Genomic DNA, 18,448 nt, shown 5'->3' on the forward strand with positions numbered 1-18,448 from the left:
TTAATTAATATTAAGTTAATATTAAGTATTTAAGTTAATTTAAGTTTCAAATCATTAAATGGGACTTCCGGATGATGCAATATAAAGAAATCGTAAACACTGTTGTTTATTCCTGTAACGCAAATAAAATAATGGTCCAAATATCAAAAGTTCCATAAACTTTTCAAATCAAAACTGTGAAACAGATGTAAGCTACAGGATGCACTGAATATCAGTAGTACCAACTTACATCCCTGCCTAGTCATTTCTAAGTAGATCATGATAGTACTGTACAAATTTTGGTCAGATTTTCTCTGCCATTTAAAACATAACTCATCCAATCTTAGTAATCAAATAAAGTAAGTGGCAGGGATGAAAATTGAAGTTGTTAAGAGGCTCTCTTCTGATTTTTATATTTGCATCCTGATACATGGTATAGACTGTATTTACCAGAACACAATCTTCAGTGCTGTTAGTCTGACTTTCTTTGGTGCTTTTTGTGTTTAGTTTGGTTGTTGAACCTACCTGCTTCTTTAAATATTACCTTTTTCCACGTTCACTGCTGTAATGACTTTAGAAACTTTGGCAGCTATCCTGCCTAATTTTGCAAGAGGAACACTTTCTCACTTGTCTTGAGAGTGTACTCTTAATTGAAGCCATGCGAGGGTAGTTAGAAAGGATGATGCTTCTCCAGAGCTTTGATGACTAAAGTATAGAAAAGAAAGAAAAAAAATGTGATTTGTGCCTCTCTGTTCTGCACAGGTTTTGAGTTAACTTTCAGTGTTCTTGCTGTACAGTTGTTGAATAGAGTATAATGTGGAAGCAGGCCTGCCATAAATTAAAATGACGTGGTAGACAGAGGTGGGGAGATCGGGATTTCTTCTGGAAACTTGCTTTCTCTTAATTTGTATGGATTTTTGTTCTATTTAATTTTGTTAATAAATTGGGTGCGATGGGGTGAGAAAGTAGTATGTCTTGTATAAGAAAAATTAAAATTTGCAACTTTAGGAAGTGGAGGAACCAGTGCTACCGAACATACCCCTACCCATCAGTGCTGCATCGCTGCCTCAGTTCAATTCTAGTTTCGTTGGTAGTAGCGCTGTCTCAGCGTCACCGAGCGCTGTTTCAACAGCAGCAATGAGCACGGCAACTCCAGCAGCTGCGACGGGCATGGCAAATCCATCAGAGGTGGAGGGCATGACAGATCCATCAGAGGTGGAGGGCATGACAGATCCATCAGAGGTGGAGGAGTTGACAGATCTATCAGAGGAGGAGGTGGAGGACATGATATATACAACGGCGACGTCGGGCATAACGTGTTCAACAGTGCCCTCAGGCTTGACATGTCCAATAATGGCGGCGGGCATGCCATATCTGCTGATGACAAAGGACAAGGCAAAGTCAACAGTGGCAACGACAAGCGTGGCAAATTCAACGGAGGCGGCGGGCATGGCAGATGCAGCAGCAACGGCGGCGGGCAAGGTAAATCTTTATGCTATAAATAATGTTTACAATGAGTATACTGCTTTATTGCGAGTTGACTTTTTCTGTGGTGCTCATGAAACTAACAAATATTAGTTTCTACGCAGCTGAATGAATTGGGGTTGTATGCCAGTTTGGGGAAAAAGGCATAAATGTTTTGATTCTGCTTCTCTCAGTCTTAGAGCCTGCCAACTCCCATTTAACGTGATTGTATAACTGCTTCAAATGCTGTGGAAGTCTGGGGGGGAAGGGGGGTGTGAACTTCATGCCAAGTTATTTATAGTGGTTTTGGCAGGGGTAGAGTTAATTTTCTTCGTAGTAGATGATGCTAGATGATGCTGTGTTGCAGATTTGTGAGCAAAACAGTGTTGGTAAGGCACTGGTGTTTTAGCTGTTGCTGAGCAGTGCTTACACAGTGACAAGTCCTTTTCTGTGTCTCACGCTGCCCTGCCAGCGAGGAGGTTGGGGATGCACAAGAGGCTGGGAGGGCACTCAGCCAGGACAGCGGAGCCCAGAGGACCGAAGGGATATTCCACACCATTTAGCATCGTGCTCAGCAATAAATGCTGGGGGAAAGAAGGGGAAGGAGTGGGGAGTATGTACAGGGTTATGGCATTTGTCATTCCAGGTAGCCATTACATGCGATGAGTCATTAATGCTACCTCAAATTTAACAACTTTACTTCTTTACTTCCGGTTCTTTTCCCTGTTCCATTTGGAGGGAGTGAGCGAGTGGCTGTGTGGTGCTTAGTTGCCTGCAATGGTTAAACCACAACTTTATTTAAGTTATTAAATTAGAGGTAACGTGGTCATATAAGCCTCACATAGAATGAGCCTAGGGTGCAATAATTGGCATATTATTGCAATAAAATAAACATTAATCTGTTCCAGAGTACTTGAAATATTTTTTGTACGGTTTGAAGTAGACAGCTGCTTTAACATGTTGAGGTGTTTGCTGAAGTTCTTGGAGTATCATTGGGCTGAGTTTGCCGTTCTTCAGCTTCCTGGCTTGCTTTTCCGTGCATTTAGACCTAAGTAGCATCTCCAGCTTTTCCTCTCAGTTTCTGGAATTTGGTTTTGAAGATATTGTCCTATACCCACTTGGAAACTTCCCTGTGTTTTATTATTACTTTTATCTGCAAAATAACTCAAACATCAGGTTTTTCGACGTCACTGCGGGACTTCTGTTGGGTAGTGAATTCAGGTAGTTGTTGCTCTAAAATATAAACCTTTAATTCTTTTGAAAATACAGATACAACCAACAAGTACTGTTAGCAGTCCTGAGTTCGCATTTTCATCTCCAGTTGTGAAATCTACTGAGGCAGAAGTGCTACCTACGTCTTCTGTAAGTAAAATAATAAAGGAGCTTGACTTTTTTTCTTAGGCATTTAGTAGGCTGTTGCAGAACACTAAAGCAGAATCTGCCTTGATGGAGAAAAGTATGTAGGCTTCTGGCTTATAATTTGTCATTCAGCATGCGTGCTACAAATGTGAAGAGCAGCTTTCAGATTTGGTTTTGTGTGTGCATTCGATTGAAGTTCCTGTGGCTTGAGAATCTGAAAAACCTCTCTTGTTCATAGCAGATTGGGTTTACATTTAGTGTTCCCGTTGTAAAATCGGCAGAACTTTCTGGACCCAGTGGTACTCCAGTGACGCCCTTTCTTACCCTAGGTAACTGAAACTTTAGCACTTCAGATCTGAAGTGCTGATTTTCCTTTTTTTCTTTATTAAATCTTCAATCTGTCCTGTCTGCGCATGCTAGCAATTCCAGGCAGTGTTGGACTTCTGCAGTATTTTTCCAGTGACAGATCTGCTTTTATATTTTTTTTTTGTTTTGTTGCTTTTTGTTTTGCTTGTAATCATAAAGCATTGCAAAGTAAGTAGAATTTGTGAAGATTCTTATGTGAGAAGCATGAAAGCTGGAAAATCTTGTTTCTAACAAAAGTGAGTATAATCTGCTCTAACTAGGTCACATTGTGAAAGCTGTTTTTTTCTTTTGTTTCAAAAGACACCACCACCTCAACCAACATCAACACAGAAAGAGGAGGTCAAAGATTTTGCTGGTGGTCCCTTCACCACTGCCCACGTATTAAAGGAAGGAAGCGTCTTAGACGTTCTAAAAAATCCTGGAGAGATAATGAACTCCTTTTAAAAAGATGCTGCAAAAAATACGCTAGCATTTTTTATTAAAAAAAAAACCAACACACGACTTATGGTTAATAGAGTATCTGCTATAAATATGAATGTAGGAGAGCATTACATTAGGCGCTGCGTTTGTTAGGGTGCATCTGCCCCCTTCTATTCTAAGTGGTGTTTGTTGCTGGAAGTAAAACTGCAAGATGAAAAGCAGATGGGTTGCATCTCCTTTACGTGTTAGGATGTAATTGTAAATGAGGTACTAAGAGAATTAGCCAGATAATCGGTGTTTCATTTTAAGTAAATACAATTTGTGGAATTGAAAAGGAAATGTTTGTAAAACTCAACACTCCTGTCCCACCTTCAGCCCAGGTGAAGAAAGAATAGGAAAGAGCTTCAGTTCCAAATACATGGCGAAAGCTGCGAATCTTTGGGCCTTAGCTTACAATGGCTCCTGTGGATTAAAATTTAAACTGCAAACAGAAGTGGAGTGTTTTACGTTAAAAACCCTTTTCTGAATTTTGTTTTTAAGCAATTGCAATTGTTTTCAACAGTTTCATAAAGTGTGTCTGTGGAAAAGATATCTTTTAAGAAAAAGGGCTTTATTGAGTTTGATCTTTTCCCAAAAGTCTTCTTCTAACTTACATACTTGTTAAGAAGGCAGCACATTTCTCTACTGGAAAGAGCTAAGTGAGAGAAAATACATTGTGCATTTTGTTTAAGGGAAGACCTCTGAGTGAAGTGACATTCACTTTCTTTATCGGTTTAAAAGAAGCAGAATCTAAATCCACATTGTTCAAAGACTTCATTTTTGACTAAAAAAAACCCAACAAACAAACCACAAAACAACTATGTTCAAGGTAGATTTACAAGCAACTTGAGCTGCTGTTTAAGATGCATTTCCTTTAGTCTTTCTGTATTAGTAGCTTGTCTTTTCTGTTAAAATTGCCACCTTTTAAATAAGGAGTTGTCCTGTGTCCGATGCATTTTGAAAAAGATTATAGAAAATTAGACAGTTGTTCAATTGTCTTGAGTTTTTATTATTTAATTAATATTCAGCATCTGTGGGAAAATACCGTATGGATTGCTGCTCCGAGGACAAACTTCTGTACAGTTACTGGAGTAGATTTGAGTCATCTGCTACGGAAGGAGGAGCTTTAGAAATTTGATTCGATTGGGCATCGCGTCTTAATCAAATTGTATTATTTCCATTCCACGTTGGACTGTCAGATTTCAGTCAGCTACTGTCTGTTTGTACTTGTATCGACCAGTGAAAATGTTGATTTAAAGCTTGCTTGGAAACAAAGAGTTAAATGAAGCTTTAACGAAATGTTCTGTTGTGACCCAGTGCAGCAGATGAAATTTCATCCGTTTAGATAAGATTTCTGGGGACTTCCTGTTGCGCTCAGTCTGAATGTCTAGTTGTAACCATTGGCACCTGAGTTGAAATTTTTGCCCTCTAGTAAAGGCACTTAGTTACATGTAGTGAGGTGCTGCGCTAACAGGAAGACTTTTTTTTCTTGCTTCCTAGACTTTGGATTGTTGAAAACACGCTCTTCTACGTCTGCACAACCTACGACAAGCACAGTGGTTTATACTAGGCCTGCAATAACAACTTTTTCTGCAGGTAAAGAGACTTCTAAACAAGCATCGTACTGGCAATCTGATACATGTGACCCTTTTCTGCAAAACAAAGACATAAAGGACAAATGTGTAACTTGTCAAGCTACTAAAGCGTCAACAGTTGAGAGTATGAAACAGACAGTAAGTTCAAGTCAATGCGACACCTCAAAGCCAGCAGCGCCCCCAGCAGGGATGCTGGGCTTTGGAGACAAATTCAAAACAGTACCTGGAACGTGGGATTGCGATACATGTCTTGTCCAAAACAAACCGGAAGCTACAAAATGTATAGCATGTGAGACACCAAAACCTGGAACGGGAGTAATGCCTGCTCTGACATGACCAGTGGTCACAGACAGCTCGGTGACAGTGACATCCTCCTCGAGCAGCACTGACACAACAGCCACTCTGGGCTTTGGAGACAAATTTAAGAAGGCGAAAGGCTCTTGGGACTGTGGAATATGCCTTGTACCAAATAAGACGGAAGATAACAAATGTGTAGCCTGTCAGTCTGAGAAACCAGGTATGGTCCTTTTTTTCCTGTTGTTTCCATCCTAGCCTCTATGAATCTTGTACAGAATAAAAGTACGTTGCATATATGGAATATTTTAAGCAACACGATTCCCAGGTACGGTTGATGGGTTAGCGGCTGTCTGCAGGATTGGTTTACAGGCACTTCAGAGGTCTCAGCCCAGGTTCCAGCCTGTCGCATAAATTGAACTGATTGTGAAATGTATTAGTACGGAGCTGGATCAATGCAGATACCCCCGGCTTTGCAGCTGGTGAGGGAAGATGGCTGAAGTGAGTGACTTAATTTAAAAACAACATAGTGATTTTTCACTGGCGAAAATGAGAACTCCATAGAAAGAGTTAAAAATGACTGCGTTTTTCTCTTTCAAAAAATAAGTAAAAAAAATTACAGAATGTGTCCAAAATGCCTCTACTCACCGTTTGTATGTAATTGAGGGGAGATGTGAAGCCAGATTTCAAGACAGTGTAGTCTTAACTAGTCTTAAGCTAAAGCAGAGAGATGCCTATGAAGGTCAGTGGTAGGCTTCAAGAAAGCGAGTGACCCGCTGGGTAACTTCTTCAGGGCAGTACTGGGTTGTTTCCCATTGTGTGTGACCGTAATTGATTTTGAGCGTGGTTGTATTGTTTTTAAAATACGATTCTAATTCTAACTTTGACTCTAAATGTCATTTAACATGCCATTACATCGAAAAACACCTGTGCAAATATATCCTGGAAGAAACAAATTAAGATGGACTAGACCGGGCTTTTGTAATCATCCTGTGCGGTAAGACTGAAATTTCATGAGGTAAGATAATGGATTTCAGACAGAGTTGATTGTCTTGGACTTCCAACCTCTGAGCGGTCAGTCGGCATCTTTGTCTGAGGCTCTTGCCATTGCAAGGAGGAATTTTGGAAATGAGGGCTTTACTGTGACCATGGTGCAGTGAATTGCACGGTTACGTTGCACTTGTCAAGAGGAAGAGCGATGCAAGTAATACTAGGATAAAAGTTTTCTGCGTGTGCTGTGGAAGGGAAGACCCATTCTTGTCTTTCCGGTTTTGAATTAGAAGCGTTATCTTCTGCTTCTCTCTTAAAAGGCACCTTTTTTTTAAAAGGCACCTGTCAGGCCTCTTTATGGAGGTTACACTGTCGTCAACAGCAGCAGAAGCTTGTGTGCTGAACAGAGTTGTGTGTTGTTTGGAAGCTTTGAGTTCCACTCTGGTTTTTTTGTTTGTTTCTTTGTTTCTTTGTGGGTTTTTGGTGGCTTTTATTTTTTTCAGGGGCGGGGGGGGAGTTGCGGAGTAGTTTTGAACATTTCTGTGGGATTTGACAAATCAAATTTAAAAGTTAATGCTCATTTTATAGTTCATGTTCAAACAGGATGGTTAACTGTCTTGTTTGTCTCACAGAGGGTCCAACACCTGTGACCAGTGGCAGTGCATCTGCATTTTCTGCTCCTTCTGGAGAATTTCTGGATTTAGACAAACTCAAGAAGCCTGAAGGAAGCTGGGATTGGGAGACCTGCTTGGTTCAAAACAAAGCAGAGGCCACGAAGTGTGTAGCCTGTGAAAGTGCAAAGCCAAGCACCAAAGCAGAGCTCAAAGGTAATACTTAATGATTAAAACGAGGATGCATATTCTGTGATTTATTTTTTGGTTTGCTCTGATTTTTTTTATTTTCTTCCCTGTTAAGCACAATTATTTTTTCCTTTGAGGTGTGGCAAAATTATTCGTTTTTCCTGTAGGAATATTGCCTAGATAACATCTGTTTCCACACTTTTCCCCAAGAATAAGTTTATCCTTTTTAGAGAAAAGCTTTCATTAATGACGTGCTTGTTCTTTACATGCCCTACACTTTGTTCATTTGGAGTTCAGACTAAAAACATCAAAGAAGTTCGTATACTTTTTAAAGCCAGGTGGTGGGCAGAAAACACAATTGTGAAAAGTTTTATGTAGAGAGGAAGCATGGGGTTTTCTTGTTTGTTTTACTGTTTGGTGGGTTGTTTTTTAAACAGTTTTGACTGGAAAGATCAGGACTAGAATGTAGTTCAAACCTTCACGTACTGCAGATACACCGTGGGTTACGGACTTGACATTCACTTATTTCTGCAGGTTTTGGTGCTGCGGCTGCGTCCACAAAATGCTGCCTTGCCATCATTTACATTCGGTGTTCACTCAGAGTGTTCAGGTGCAGAGTCTGCAGCTGCCTCACAGTTTATTTTGGGAAGGACAGAAGAGAAGCAGTACTTGCAAACCAGTACTTCAGGTAAACAGTGTATCTTTTGTCTTCACTTGTGCGCTTATGTCCATCAAGTAAGACCTCTGAAACCATACTAGAAAAAATCTGCGGGATTTGATATGTTCATGTACTAGAGCTTTAGAAAAAGTTTAATTCCTATATGCAGCATGTCTTCTGTCCTGGTTATTGGTACGTACGCAATTAGTAGCAATCCCTTTTTTGATCTCAACACTAGGTTTAGACAAAAAATTGCGACACCTTAAGGAACCTGTCCTGCATCTCATACAAGCACAGAAGTTGTAGTGTCTCAATGCTAGCAGTACAGTTGGTGGTAAAATCTTTAGTAGGGTGAAATAGAGGCCTCACACTTTTCAGAGAAAAAAAGAGATGAGAGAGAGTATCTTATTCCCACGTACTTGCAACTATGCTGCAGAGTGTACTGCTGTTACTCTAGTGCTACAAAGGTCCAAAAATCACTGAACAGTTATTAGCCAGTTTTGTATTCCTTTAATTTGTTGAAAGACTGCAGTAGAGGATTGAAGTTTTTATTGAGGATCACTGTGTGGAAAAATTCTGATTGTTAAATGTCATTTGTATGACTTAAGAACCACGTTTTAGAGTACAGAATTCAGTATTAATTCCAGAAGGGGTAAGGGGAAGGACATTAGCTAGTAATCCCGAACAAAAGCAGTGTATAGAGCTATACTGATTTTAATCGCAGTATTCTTACAGTTGACCTGTTACTGAACAGATATGTTTTGGGGAGATATGGTGGCCAGGGAGGCGTGTGTGTTTGTGTGCTTCCTCTTTTAGTTAAGGTTCTGGGGTTTGGTTTAGTCAGGAAAATTCGATGAGGCACCTTGTGTAAAAGGAAATGTTAACCAGCATTTTTCAACACGGTGTAGTCCCTTAAAAGTGTCATAGATGAAAAGAGGCCATAAACGCTGGGGGAAAAAGTTAGTGGGAAACTGAGAGCAGGATCACATTCAGTAGTGAGAGAGCAGCAGCCTAGGGAAAGCTGATGAATGACTGTAACAGATAGTTCTATTTTAAGTGTAAAACAACACTCAGTACTTTATAATGGTGGTCTTACCAGAGGGTTCTTCTCCATGGCTCCTAAAAGCACGTCTTGAAGGCATTCGAGTGCAGTGAACTTAAGCTGTAAGAGTTGGGCTGGTAAGCTTGGCCTGATTTGAAGCTGTAGGCACGGGGCTATAATTTCTGAACAGGCTACAAAAGAAACTGTACCACTGTGCTTTTCAGTGCTCCGTTTAGCAAAGCCATCAAATTGTTGCAGGCAATTGATGTTGTTCTTCTAAGAGCACCTGAAAGATATTTTTGTTTGAAGAGTTCAGAGGTACCGGTTAATACTGGTTCAGATAATTACAGCCAGCTCTTGGTGTTTGTGACCAATAAAGTTTGTGGCTCCAAAAGGAGTGGGTTAGTGCTAACTGATTAACTGCTGTATATGCAGAAATATGGAATCTGATTACTTACGCAGAGAGCACTTAAAATGTATTGTTTTGCTGGCTCTCAGTGAGTTGCATCTTAATGCTACCAAGGAATAAGCTTTTTGCTTCTGGCCCAAGTTTTTTAATTTGGTGAAAGCCTTTTCTGTGCACGTGCACATGCCAGAGAGGTTGCTTAAGTAATAGAAGCTATAGTAGCTGCTATCTTCTGTTTTTTGTAGAAGACAGAAACTGAATTAGTTAGCTTTGTAACTGTTATGCATACTAGAATTGGTTTTCTCCCTTTTGAAAATAGTAGAGGGTATGCCTATGTCAGATTTGGTGAGCAAGGTGATCAGATGAGGGCACTGCAAGACTGCCAGAACGCACCACGTCTGGGGGGAAAAGGAATCCGGCTGAGCATAGGAATTTCTAAAAGGTAACCAAGGAGTTGTGCATTGATACAGTTATTCTAAATAATCAGATTCTTGTAGCTCTGCCTTTGGAAAGTCTGTGGCCCTTGCTGTAGTGGCTGTACACAGGATGCAGTCTACAAAACCAGAAATGCAGAAGTCCTATGTTTTGACTCCCTGGATTCATCAACCTGTTCAGGATGGCTGGGGGAATCCAACTGTTAAGTCTAGCCAGACAGCGCAACTTGGGCTTAGCTGCCATTGTAACCAGCCTTGTTTCTCAACAGTAGCAAAGCTGAATGCATTGGTAAATATTTTCAGGTTTGGGCCTGCATAAGGTAGAAGGGACAACAAGTGGTTTTATATGCTAGGGAGTTCTTGTTCTTAGAGCTTTCCCTCTAGTTTGAGAGAAGCACATAACTAGTTTTACAGTGGGTTGACAGGAAAGAAGTGGGGGGGAAAAATGGGAACGCAGGGAGAAAGCCAAAGGCGTTATTACTAGAACAGGTTTAGAATGCTATTCTTTGCTTTTCATGAGCTTAGGGCAATGGGGAGTTTAAAGCTTAGCACTTCCTGAGAGGGTTTCTTACTCTACCGGCTCAGTTCTATCACTTATTTAAGGCAATTCAGGTCTCTGAACGGTTAAAGAATTGATACCAAATTTGATGAACTTTGATCCAGGATACTGACAAAACAGGACTTCATATAAACAATTTCAGTATGTTCATGAGGTTAGCTTGTGTGTTCTGTTAAATAGTAAAAAATGACACTTCTGTTTCTGTTTACCTAGCATAATTCTGCAAATGTTGCCTCCTTCTGCTTTAGAATGGAAATGCTCTTCTCCAAGAGAGCACTGTCCAAACTTCTTTGCCAAAATTTTTTGATTAAATTAATATCGTTTTATTTTGAAAACAAGAATAAGCCACAAACATGTTTTCTTGCTTCGGCTATCCAGAAGAACGTCAACAGTATTTTCAGATTTTCCTTCCCTACACAACTGTATGTAGGAAGAGTGCAGTTGGAAGCAGAAGACCTAAGATGATGTATCTTCTGTTTGTTTACTACAGTAACAAGACAATGGATTACCTCTTTATTAGAACTTGTGTAGCTTTGCAGTATTGAAACAAATGTAGGTATTAAAATACACATCAGTAATACGTTTCTGAATGGCTGAGTACCGTGCTCTCTTAGCATTGAAATACCCAGCCATTGGATTAGTTTGTCCCTCATGTTTGCTTAGTTTGGAAGCTATTTCAGAATGCCTTCAGCTTGTATTCTTCCCCAAAAGCATAGAACTCACTTCTCTGCATCCCCAATTCAAGTCAGAGAAACTGGGCATTGCAAACACAGGAGGTCTGCCTGTACAGAATCAGTGAAGACAAGTCTAAACAGCGGATTTTTTTGAATATGCAGCTGGGTTATCTGAATGTTCTTTATGCAGTGTACCTCAGTTTTAGTACAGATAGCACTTGTCTTGGTTCTTGTCATTAGTCTGAAGCTGCCCCTGAGAAAATCTTGAAAGGGAAAGTAGTGAAAGCTAATCAGCTGGCCCTTTCTTCTTAAGAACTAGTGTATTTTGTAATTCTCCCACTAATAATAAGGCGTCATGCTGGAGAATCGCGATTGTGTTGTTAAGCAAGACTGACTTCACCTGAGCGGTATAGTTGGCAGCTGTTGAATGTTTAATGGACTTTAAACAAACAAAAAAACTGAGCAGGTGGAGGTAGACATGGCAAACTGACAGGCAGCGTCAGATGCTTCTTTGAAATGGATAATCTGACTCCATTCCCTTCTTTCTGGAAATAAGATCTAGTAATTAACCAAACAAAAGATAGAAGGGTTAAGACTGCATCTTTAAAGCAGCTGTGCTTGATAAATGTCTCTGGTCTTAAATCAATCTTTAGCAAAGCACAGAGACTTAGCAGCAGCTTGCTTATGCCAACGCTAAAAATACTTGATGTGTACAGGTAACCATGTCAAGGCTCTGGAGTTAATCCATGAGAACAATTCCTTCTGGTATTGGCAAAGGTGAGGATGCTTGCTTCTATAGAAATGAGGTTTTGAGCTGTGACTTAAGCTGTCACTTAGGTGACTGTTTAGGAAAGCTTCCTTTTAAGTTTTGAAGTATGTAAGCTGACAAATTGTTTAAGTTCAGAACTGGGTTTACAGTCTCTTGTTCTCTGACTGTATGCAACTTCTCATGTTTCAGACTGAAAGCAGAATTGCAGCGGTACCAGTCATACAACTATAATGATTATTGCCAAGAGTACCAGAACTACCACTCGCAAAGGAGTTACGATGCTTACGCTGACTACAACTACAGCTCCTATGCTCCCTATGACAGCATGCAAGCTGTTGGAGACTGCTCTTTAGGAGATTCTTTAATGGCTCCAGCTGTTTTTGAGGTAAAGATAGTGCACGCTTGCTGTAAAGAAAATATTTCACAGATAATACGTTGTACAGATTTGTGTGAATCAGCAAAAAGAATCCGAAGTTGAAAACATGCTTTCTGCTTAGTGTGAAGTTAAAAGAGCAGATTCCATTCAGAGGTGTTTGTATTTAAGTGCTTAAATAGTAAATCCATAGAATTAGTGATTTATACACCATTATTTGTTCACGCATACCAAAGAATGGTTTTGACAGCATAATTGCGTACGCTTCTTCTGTTCCTGTTCTTCTGATTTGCTTTGCTTAAAGCAAATTAAACAGTTGTTTTAAGTGGTCTTATCGTGGTCAATGTATTAGTTGTGACCTCCGGAAGTCCCTTCCAACCTGTACTGTAATATTGGCTTTCTTCTAAAAATAAATAGATAAAATGCCATCTATCCTTGTAGTTGTAGGAAGAAGGAATGGGTTGAGACTGCAGCACTTTGAATCTGTGATGCTTTCTGAAATGAGTTATGATTAAACTTAGCCTTTTCTGTCTTTCAGGAATCTTCGGTTATGACTGCAATCGGTGATGACCTAATTACTGACGGTAATAAGGGTTCTATCATTGTCACTTGAGTTTAGCCATCCTTGTGCCTTTTAACAATACAAGCCAACCTCTACTGGATGAAGAACATCTTGAAAATTCAGCTGAGGTCAAACCTCTGTGGGGTTGATCTGCAATCAGCTGGGGTTTTAAAGCTGATACAGCATACACTGACCGCATCAAGTAAAACGGGACACTGTCAATGCTTCGCAGCAGGTTTCTTGTACCTGTGCCTTCATTCCCATTTGAAAATGGTCTAAGACAGAATTTTGTTCTTTGTATTGGTTCCGCTAAACAGATTTTATATTAGAAACTCAGTAATATGCAAAAGCTTTGTTCTCCACCCTGAGGTAAAAGCTTATGTTGCAGATTCCAAAAGGAGGATTCAGCTTGCACTTACAAATACGGTACAAAACATATTTGTGTCCTGGAAGGTTTGCAAAGTTCCTCACGTGGAGGCATTTTGTGTTAGTGTTTAGAAACTATCCTATGTAACGTGTATTGCCGTAGAAGTGAATTAAATGACTCTTGGGAGGGTTTCATGGCTGATTATCCGTAAACGTTATCTTTACTATCTTAAACATTGTCTTTGTCTTTATCTTGAAAGACAATTCTAGTCCCAGCCTTCTAATATACAAATTCCCAAAAGTTGGAGTTGTGAGGCTCAAAATTTTAGAGGACTAAATACCTCACTAAAATTAGTAGATCTAATAGCTTATTACACTTAGCTTAAAATACATTTTATTAGCCATTTCACGTGAAGTTTTTTTGTGCGCATGCCTCAGATTTGATACTTGGACTTACCAGGCTTTTATTTTCAGATCCACAGCTCTACTTGGATGTTGATGAAATGAACAGACAATTCACGGAGACAAGCGAAGAACTCTACGATTCACTCATGAATTGTCACTGGCAACCTCTGGATACGGTCACTTCTGAAATCCCCTCTGCTATTTAAGTGTCTTCTAGAGCATGACCGTTAGGACCAAAGTGCTAAAACTACATTTCTTCTACATTATTCTAGCTCATAAGTTTTAAAGCACAATGATAGGTTGGGGTTTTTTTGCTATGCTTTTGACAGTTTCTGTAATCTTTTTGTTCATCACTCTCTTCTTGGAGCATCATGAAGTCATGTAAATATTCGAGAAATGTAAGGAGGTAAATGGGGTCTAAAGATAGACTTGCCTGTGTAAATAAAAAATTTGTTTCTGCAAACCTGCCAGCAAGGGATATTACTTGTACCTGTGTGCAGCACGTTCTCTTCCGGCTTATGGAATTTAACAAGGTAGTAAGGGTATTTCATCTGTCTTTATTTTTATATGGGCATTAGGACACAAGCAAAATCTAGCTTTCCCTTGTTTTCCTGGTTCCTTAGGTAAGCGACAAGCCAAGCCTTTCATGTGCTTGCTTAGACTGGAAGTATGTATGGGAGACACTCACAGGCCTTGCTATGGAAACACCTGTGCCCACTTCTTCCTGCAGGCTGCTGGCTCTAACTGTACTACTGATATATGCTAGGTCAGCTAAAATCGGCTTATAAATAGGGTATGTTAAGCATATGGAAGTGTAGACTTCAACTGCCATAGCTACAAACATCCCGTGGAATGAGGATGATGTCTGCTGGCACTCTCTGCATCAGCATTCAGTTTTCCCTTGCCCTTCTTACTGTTAGACTTCTCAGCTGACGCTTTACAGCGAAGAAATTGCTACAACATAATCCGTGTTCTTAAACCTAAAAAAAAAAAATCTTGGAGAAAACAACTTGCTGGTTTTCCCTCCTTGCTGGCAAGGAGAAAAATAGTCCACCAGGAACAACAAAAAAATCCTAGTAACAGCTCCTTAAGTTATACCCTCTGCTACCCTCTCTGATTGCTCTGGTCTTCCTTCATTCGTGGTAATGAAGTTTTTAAAGCTCTGGTAGAAGGATGACAGTACTCAAGTCAAAGGAGATGAGAGCCATGAGGAAAGCTTTGCTTTAAGCTAGAGCAGTCTTGCGAGTTGCTGCCTTTATGCTGTTCTTATCTTGAAGGGTACAGAGTCTTTTCCAGTCATAGGGACTCCATAACCCTATGAGTATGGAGAAATAGTTGCTAATTAACAGTGTGTATAGTAAGTAAGTGAGGCTGGAAACAAAAGAATATTCCTCCAAGAAAAAAAAGGAAGCAGAAATTACTGTACTTAATAGCTGGGGAAGCTGTTAAAGCTAGTTGACACAGTTCTGGTACTGCCGTGTGTGTTTTGGGGGCAACATAAACCATAATTGCTGTGATGGCAGGTAAGAATCCAATTCTTTTTTATGGCTTAGTGTAGTTAGTGAAAGCAGTGGTCCTAAGCTGCATGCTGTTCTTAAATGTAATGCAAATTCTCTTTTGTGACTCCTCAGTACTTCCAGGTTACTTGTAGCTGATCACCAGCAACTGCTTCTGTTAGCTATTAGCTGTTGGGTTTTTGCTAGGAATACTTTCAGTCCTGAATTGAAATGATGACATCCTGAAACAGAAGAGGCTCTTGGAGTATTGTAGGAAGCACATTCTTCCTGGTTCTAGTGCAGGTGTACACGTAGGAGGAGACAGAAGGCGAAGAACCTCACATAGGTGGAGGGGGTGAGGTGGCATCACAGTTAGAGCTGTTGCAGTTAACTCTTCCCAAAGCATGAAAGCAACGTGGCTGGGAACAGGGATTTGTTGGGTTGCTTCTTTGTGTGAGCCAGGGAGTCTTCTGAGGGGCAGATTAATAAGAATATGACACAAGGTAGAGGTGGAATAGATGAAGCAAAGAATCTGGGTGGGAAAAGGGTTGCTTGTACGTGTCTATGGAATTGTTTCAGGGGACTGAGCTGGGGCAAATTCAAGATAATAGATGCAGCCTCCTTGACTTTGGATGGCAGTGCTGAAGCTTCAAAACCTTACAAGGTTTGATGCCACTTCAATTGTAGTGCATAGCTGTGGTACTTGAGCTCAGAAGTGCAAACTGCACAGGATTTTTTTATCTATTTTCTTCAACGTGAGCAGCAAAACATCTTCCAGGAATGTGCCTGGGTGCTACGCTGCTTTGACACGGCTTGCTTTGCATCACCAAACACAGTAGTTAGGTTGCATCGAGTACTTTGTGGAAACATTCATTGTGTTGTCACCCAGAAATGGGATGCTACAGATATGTGTTGGCCCGGCAGTATCAGTGCTGGTTTTTGGCCTTTGAGAGGTTGGTCCATAACATGTGACCTGTGTAATGAGGGGCCCACATAGATTGGTGACTTCATTAAGTCTGATACTGTGGTGGTGTGTGACCCAAGGCCCTGAACGTCAGAAAATCAGGCTGTGGCCACCTATTTTATGCAGACTTTGCCTATTAACAAGGTCTCTACACTGTACGTTAGAGACGTGCGCCTCCTTTTCCGGACTAGATAGTGAAAATACCAGTTTTGTAGTTCAGTGAATGAGATTGGTTGGGCTGTTTGTTCTCCAGGGCTGAAAAATGTTGGGAGTGTATTCTCTTGGAGTCCACAGAAATGAAAATGATGAGAGGAAGAGAACGTCGGTTGCAGCCCGCGTGCTGCTGTTATAAAGTAGTTCTCTGATGTCTTTTTCCCTCTGCTGAGACTTATCAGCCTATCGTCCTTTCCTGTTAGGAGCGCATACCTGGCTTGGGATGGTGTGCGGCAGTGCAGATTCTTTACCGTAAGAGCACACTGAATGCCAGACTTCTTCCTGTACTGCCGTGTTAACCATGAGTCACAAATTCAGGAAGCAGTGATTGCATCGGAACTGCTAGAATGCTTTGCGGAGTCTTTTTACTGGGTAAACTTCACAGCTGCAGTTACAACTTCCAGCCTGTGTTAGCTGAACACATCGTACTGGTGCCCGCCATCAGTTTGACAAAGATGGGATTGCAGTAGGAACTTGCTTTCTTCCTTCTTTTTAATTAAACAAGTCTTTGAAGCAACTTTTCCAATACCGCCATACTTCACTTCTTCCAGTTATTTTCTGTTTTACTTAGCTGAAATGTTTTTTTTTCTTCCAAGCTTGAGGAAGTTTTCTACAAGAATGTCCCGTAATGATTTCATAAACTCTTTTCGTTGTACCTAGCTGCAACAGAGAGTGGGGGGAAGATTGATCAAACGGTGATGATCGCTGTCATTCTGCTGGACACGCAGATACTTGCCTTTCGTTTTTGCTCATTTTTAATAGCAATTAACTTCAGTGCCTCGCGTTAATAGACACCGTTTGACTGCATCGGCAAATGTTTCTGAGTCGTGAGTGTCATTAAAGGCCTGTGGAAATCCTTCTAAATAAGAAAAATGGAATTCAAATAAATAAATAAAGCAGTGTTTGAACTTATGAGCAAACCTAGCGTAGCTGCCTTTGACGCTGATCTGGAGGAGAAAAATCACGTTATCACACTACTATGGTTGCCTTAATAGGTTTGGTGTACATGAGGGAGGGAAGCATTATGTGATGTTTGCCTAGCTATTACATGGCCAATGCAGGAGGGGTTTTAGTCAGTTCCCTGAGCACGTATTGTTGCAGAAGTCGGTGATTTCACTGCCCAATGTCTGTTCTTAAGGGCACGATTCACGTCCCGTTATCGTTTTTATTATTTATTTATGTGTTTATTTTCTGGGGCGGCGATCTGTCACGATGCCCATCGTTCCCCTGCCGTGGGGTAGAATTTAGCGTGACGACCGCTTCCCGGACCAACGGGGCCACGAATCCGGCCTAAAACACTGCTTGTGCGTTGGTTGTCGGCGTGGGGGCTGTTGGTTGTCGGTGCGGGGGTATCGGTTGTCGGTGCGGGGCTTTTCTGACGAGCACTGTGGGCTCGGGGCGCCGTCCCACGCCCGGCGCGGTGCTGCGGCACACCGGCGGTCGGCGCCACGGCGCGGGGAGGCTCTGGAGGTGACTCCTAGCCCCGTGCTTACGGTGGCCGGGCCGGGGTTCATTATGGCGGCCGGGTCCTGAGGGCGGGAGCGGGAGGGCGGCGGGACCGGGACGGGACCGGGGCGGGGCGAGGAACGGGAGCGGCAGCGGGAGGGGGGGGCGCGCGTTCCCGTGAGGGGAGGGGGCGCGCGAGGGAGGGAGGGGGAGGGTGTGAGAAACACTCCGTAGCCAAGAACTTGGGCTCAGGCGAGGAGCTCAGCGAAGCAGGAATTTATTCGCGATCGCAGTGGCGGGCGTCCCGTCCGTGCGAGGACTACCGCACACCAAATTTCCCTGGTGTATTGCCAAGCACTTCCCCGTGCAAGGGCTTACCATACACCGCATTTCCCGAGACTCTTCCTTTCTCTCCCTTATCTCACGCTTCGTCCGTCTCCGGCCGCGCCCCTCGCGGAGCTGCGGAACCGCGGATCAGGACTCCACACTCGCTCCGTACAAAAGTACGTCTCAATCACACGGCACACAGAGTCTCACCCGACCCCCAAGGCAATACTTCCTATTTCTTACCTTGGTCTGTGCACAGAGTTACCGGATCAATTCTCAAAGCCGGAGTGCCTGCCTTCTTCCCTTCCCCACTCCTTCACGGATCCTGCCTCTTTCATCAGTCTCGGGCCCTCTGTCAGCTCTCCGCAGAACCGCCGCCGTCGATGCACAGGACCGCTGAAATCAGCGGGGCATGCCTTCCTGCTGCTGCGGCGGTGGGGCTCCCCAG

The 18,448-nt window shown here is 41.8% G+C and overlaps 2 protein-coding genes across 3 annotated transcripts; both read left to right on the plus strand.

Moving 5' to 3' along the window:
* Window positions 1–725: 725 nt before the first annotated feature.
* LOC308188784 (uncharacterized protein) lies at window positions 726–3,708 on the plus strand. The gene is made up of 2 exons (XM_080578205.1): window positions 726–1,461; window positions 2,713–3,708. The coding sequence occupies exons 1-2, from the start codon at window positions 1,117–1,119 to the stop codon at window positions 2,842–2,844; spliced, it is 477 nt and encodes a 158-aa protein (XP_080434331.1). The 5' UTR covers window positions 726–1,116; the 3' UTR covers window positions 2,845–3,708.
* A 1,419-nt stretch (window positions 3,709–5,127) lies between these two features.
* Window positions 5,128–18,353, plus strand: LOC308188782 (uncharacterized protein). 2 transcript variants are annotated; one of them, XM_080578200.1, is made up of 4 exons: window positions 5,128–7,333; window positions 7,841–7,994; window positions 12,038–12,233; window positions 12,760–18,353. In XM_080578200.1, exons 1-4 carry the CDS (start codon window positions 7,111–7,113, stop codon window positions 12,832–12,834), a joined length of 648 nt encoding a protein of 215 aa, XP_080434326.1. In that variant the 5' UTR covers window positions 5,128–7,110; the 3' UTR covers window positions 12,835–18,353. The 2 variants fall into 2 exon arrangements, with proteins under 2 accessions (XP_080434326.1, XP_080434325.1); XM_080578199.1 differs by lacking the exon at window positions 12,760–18,353 and having other exon boundaries at window positions 12,038–12,753.
* Window positions 18,354–18,448: the final 95 nt, after the last annotated feature.

The sequence above is a fragment of the Anser brachyrhynchus genome (assembly GCF_964034855.1).
Source record: "Anser brachyrhynchus genome assembly, chromosome: 2".
Lineage (NCBI taxonomy): Eukaryota > Metazoa > Chordata > Aves > Anseriformes > Anatidae > Anser > Anser brachyrhynchus.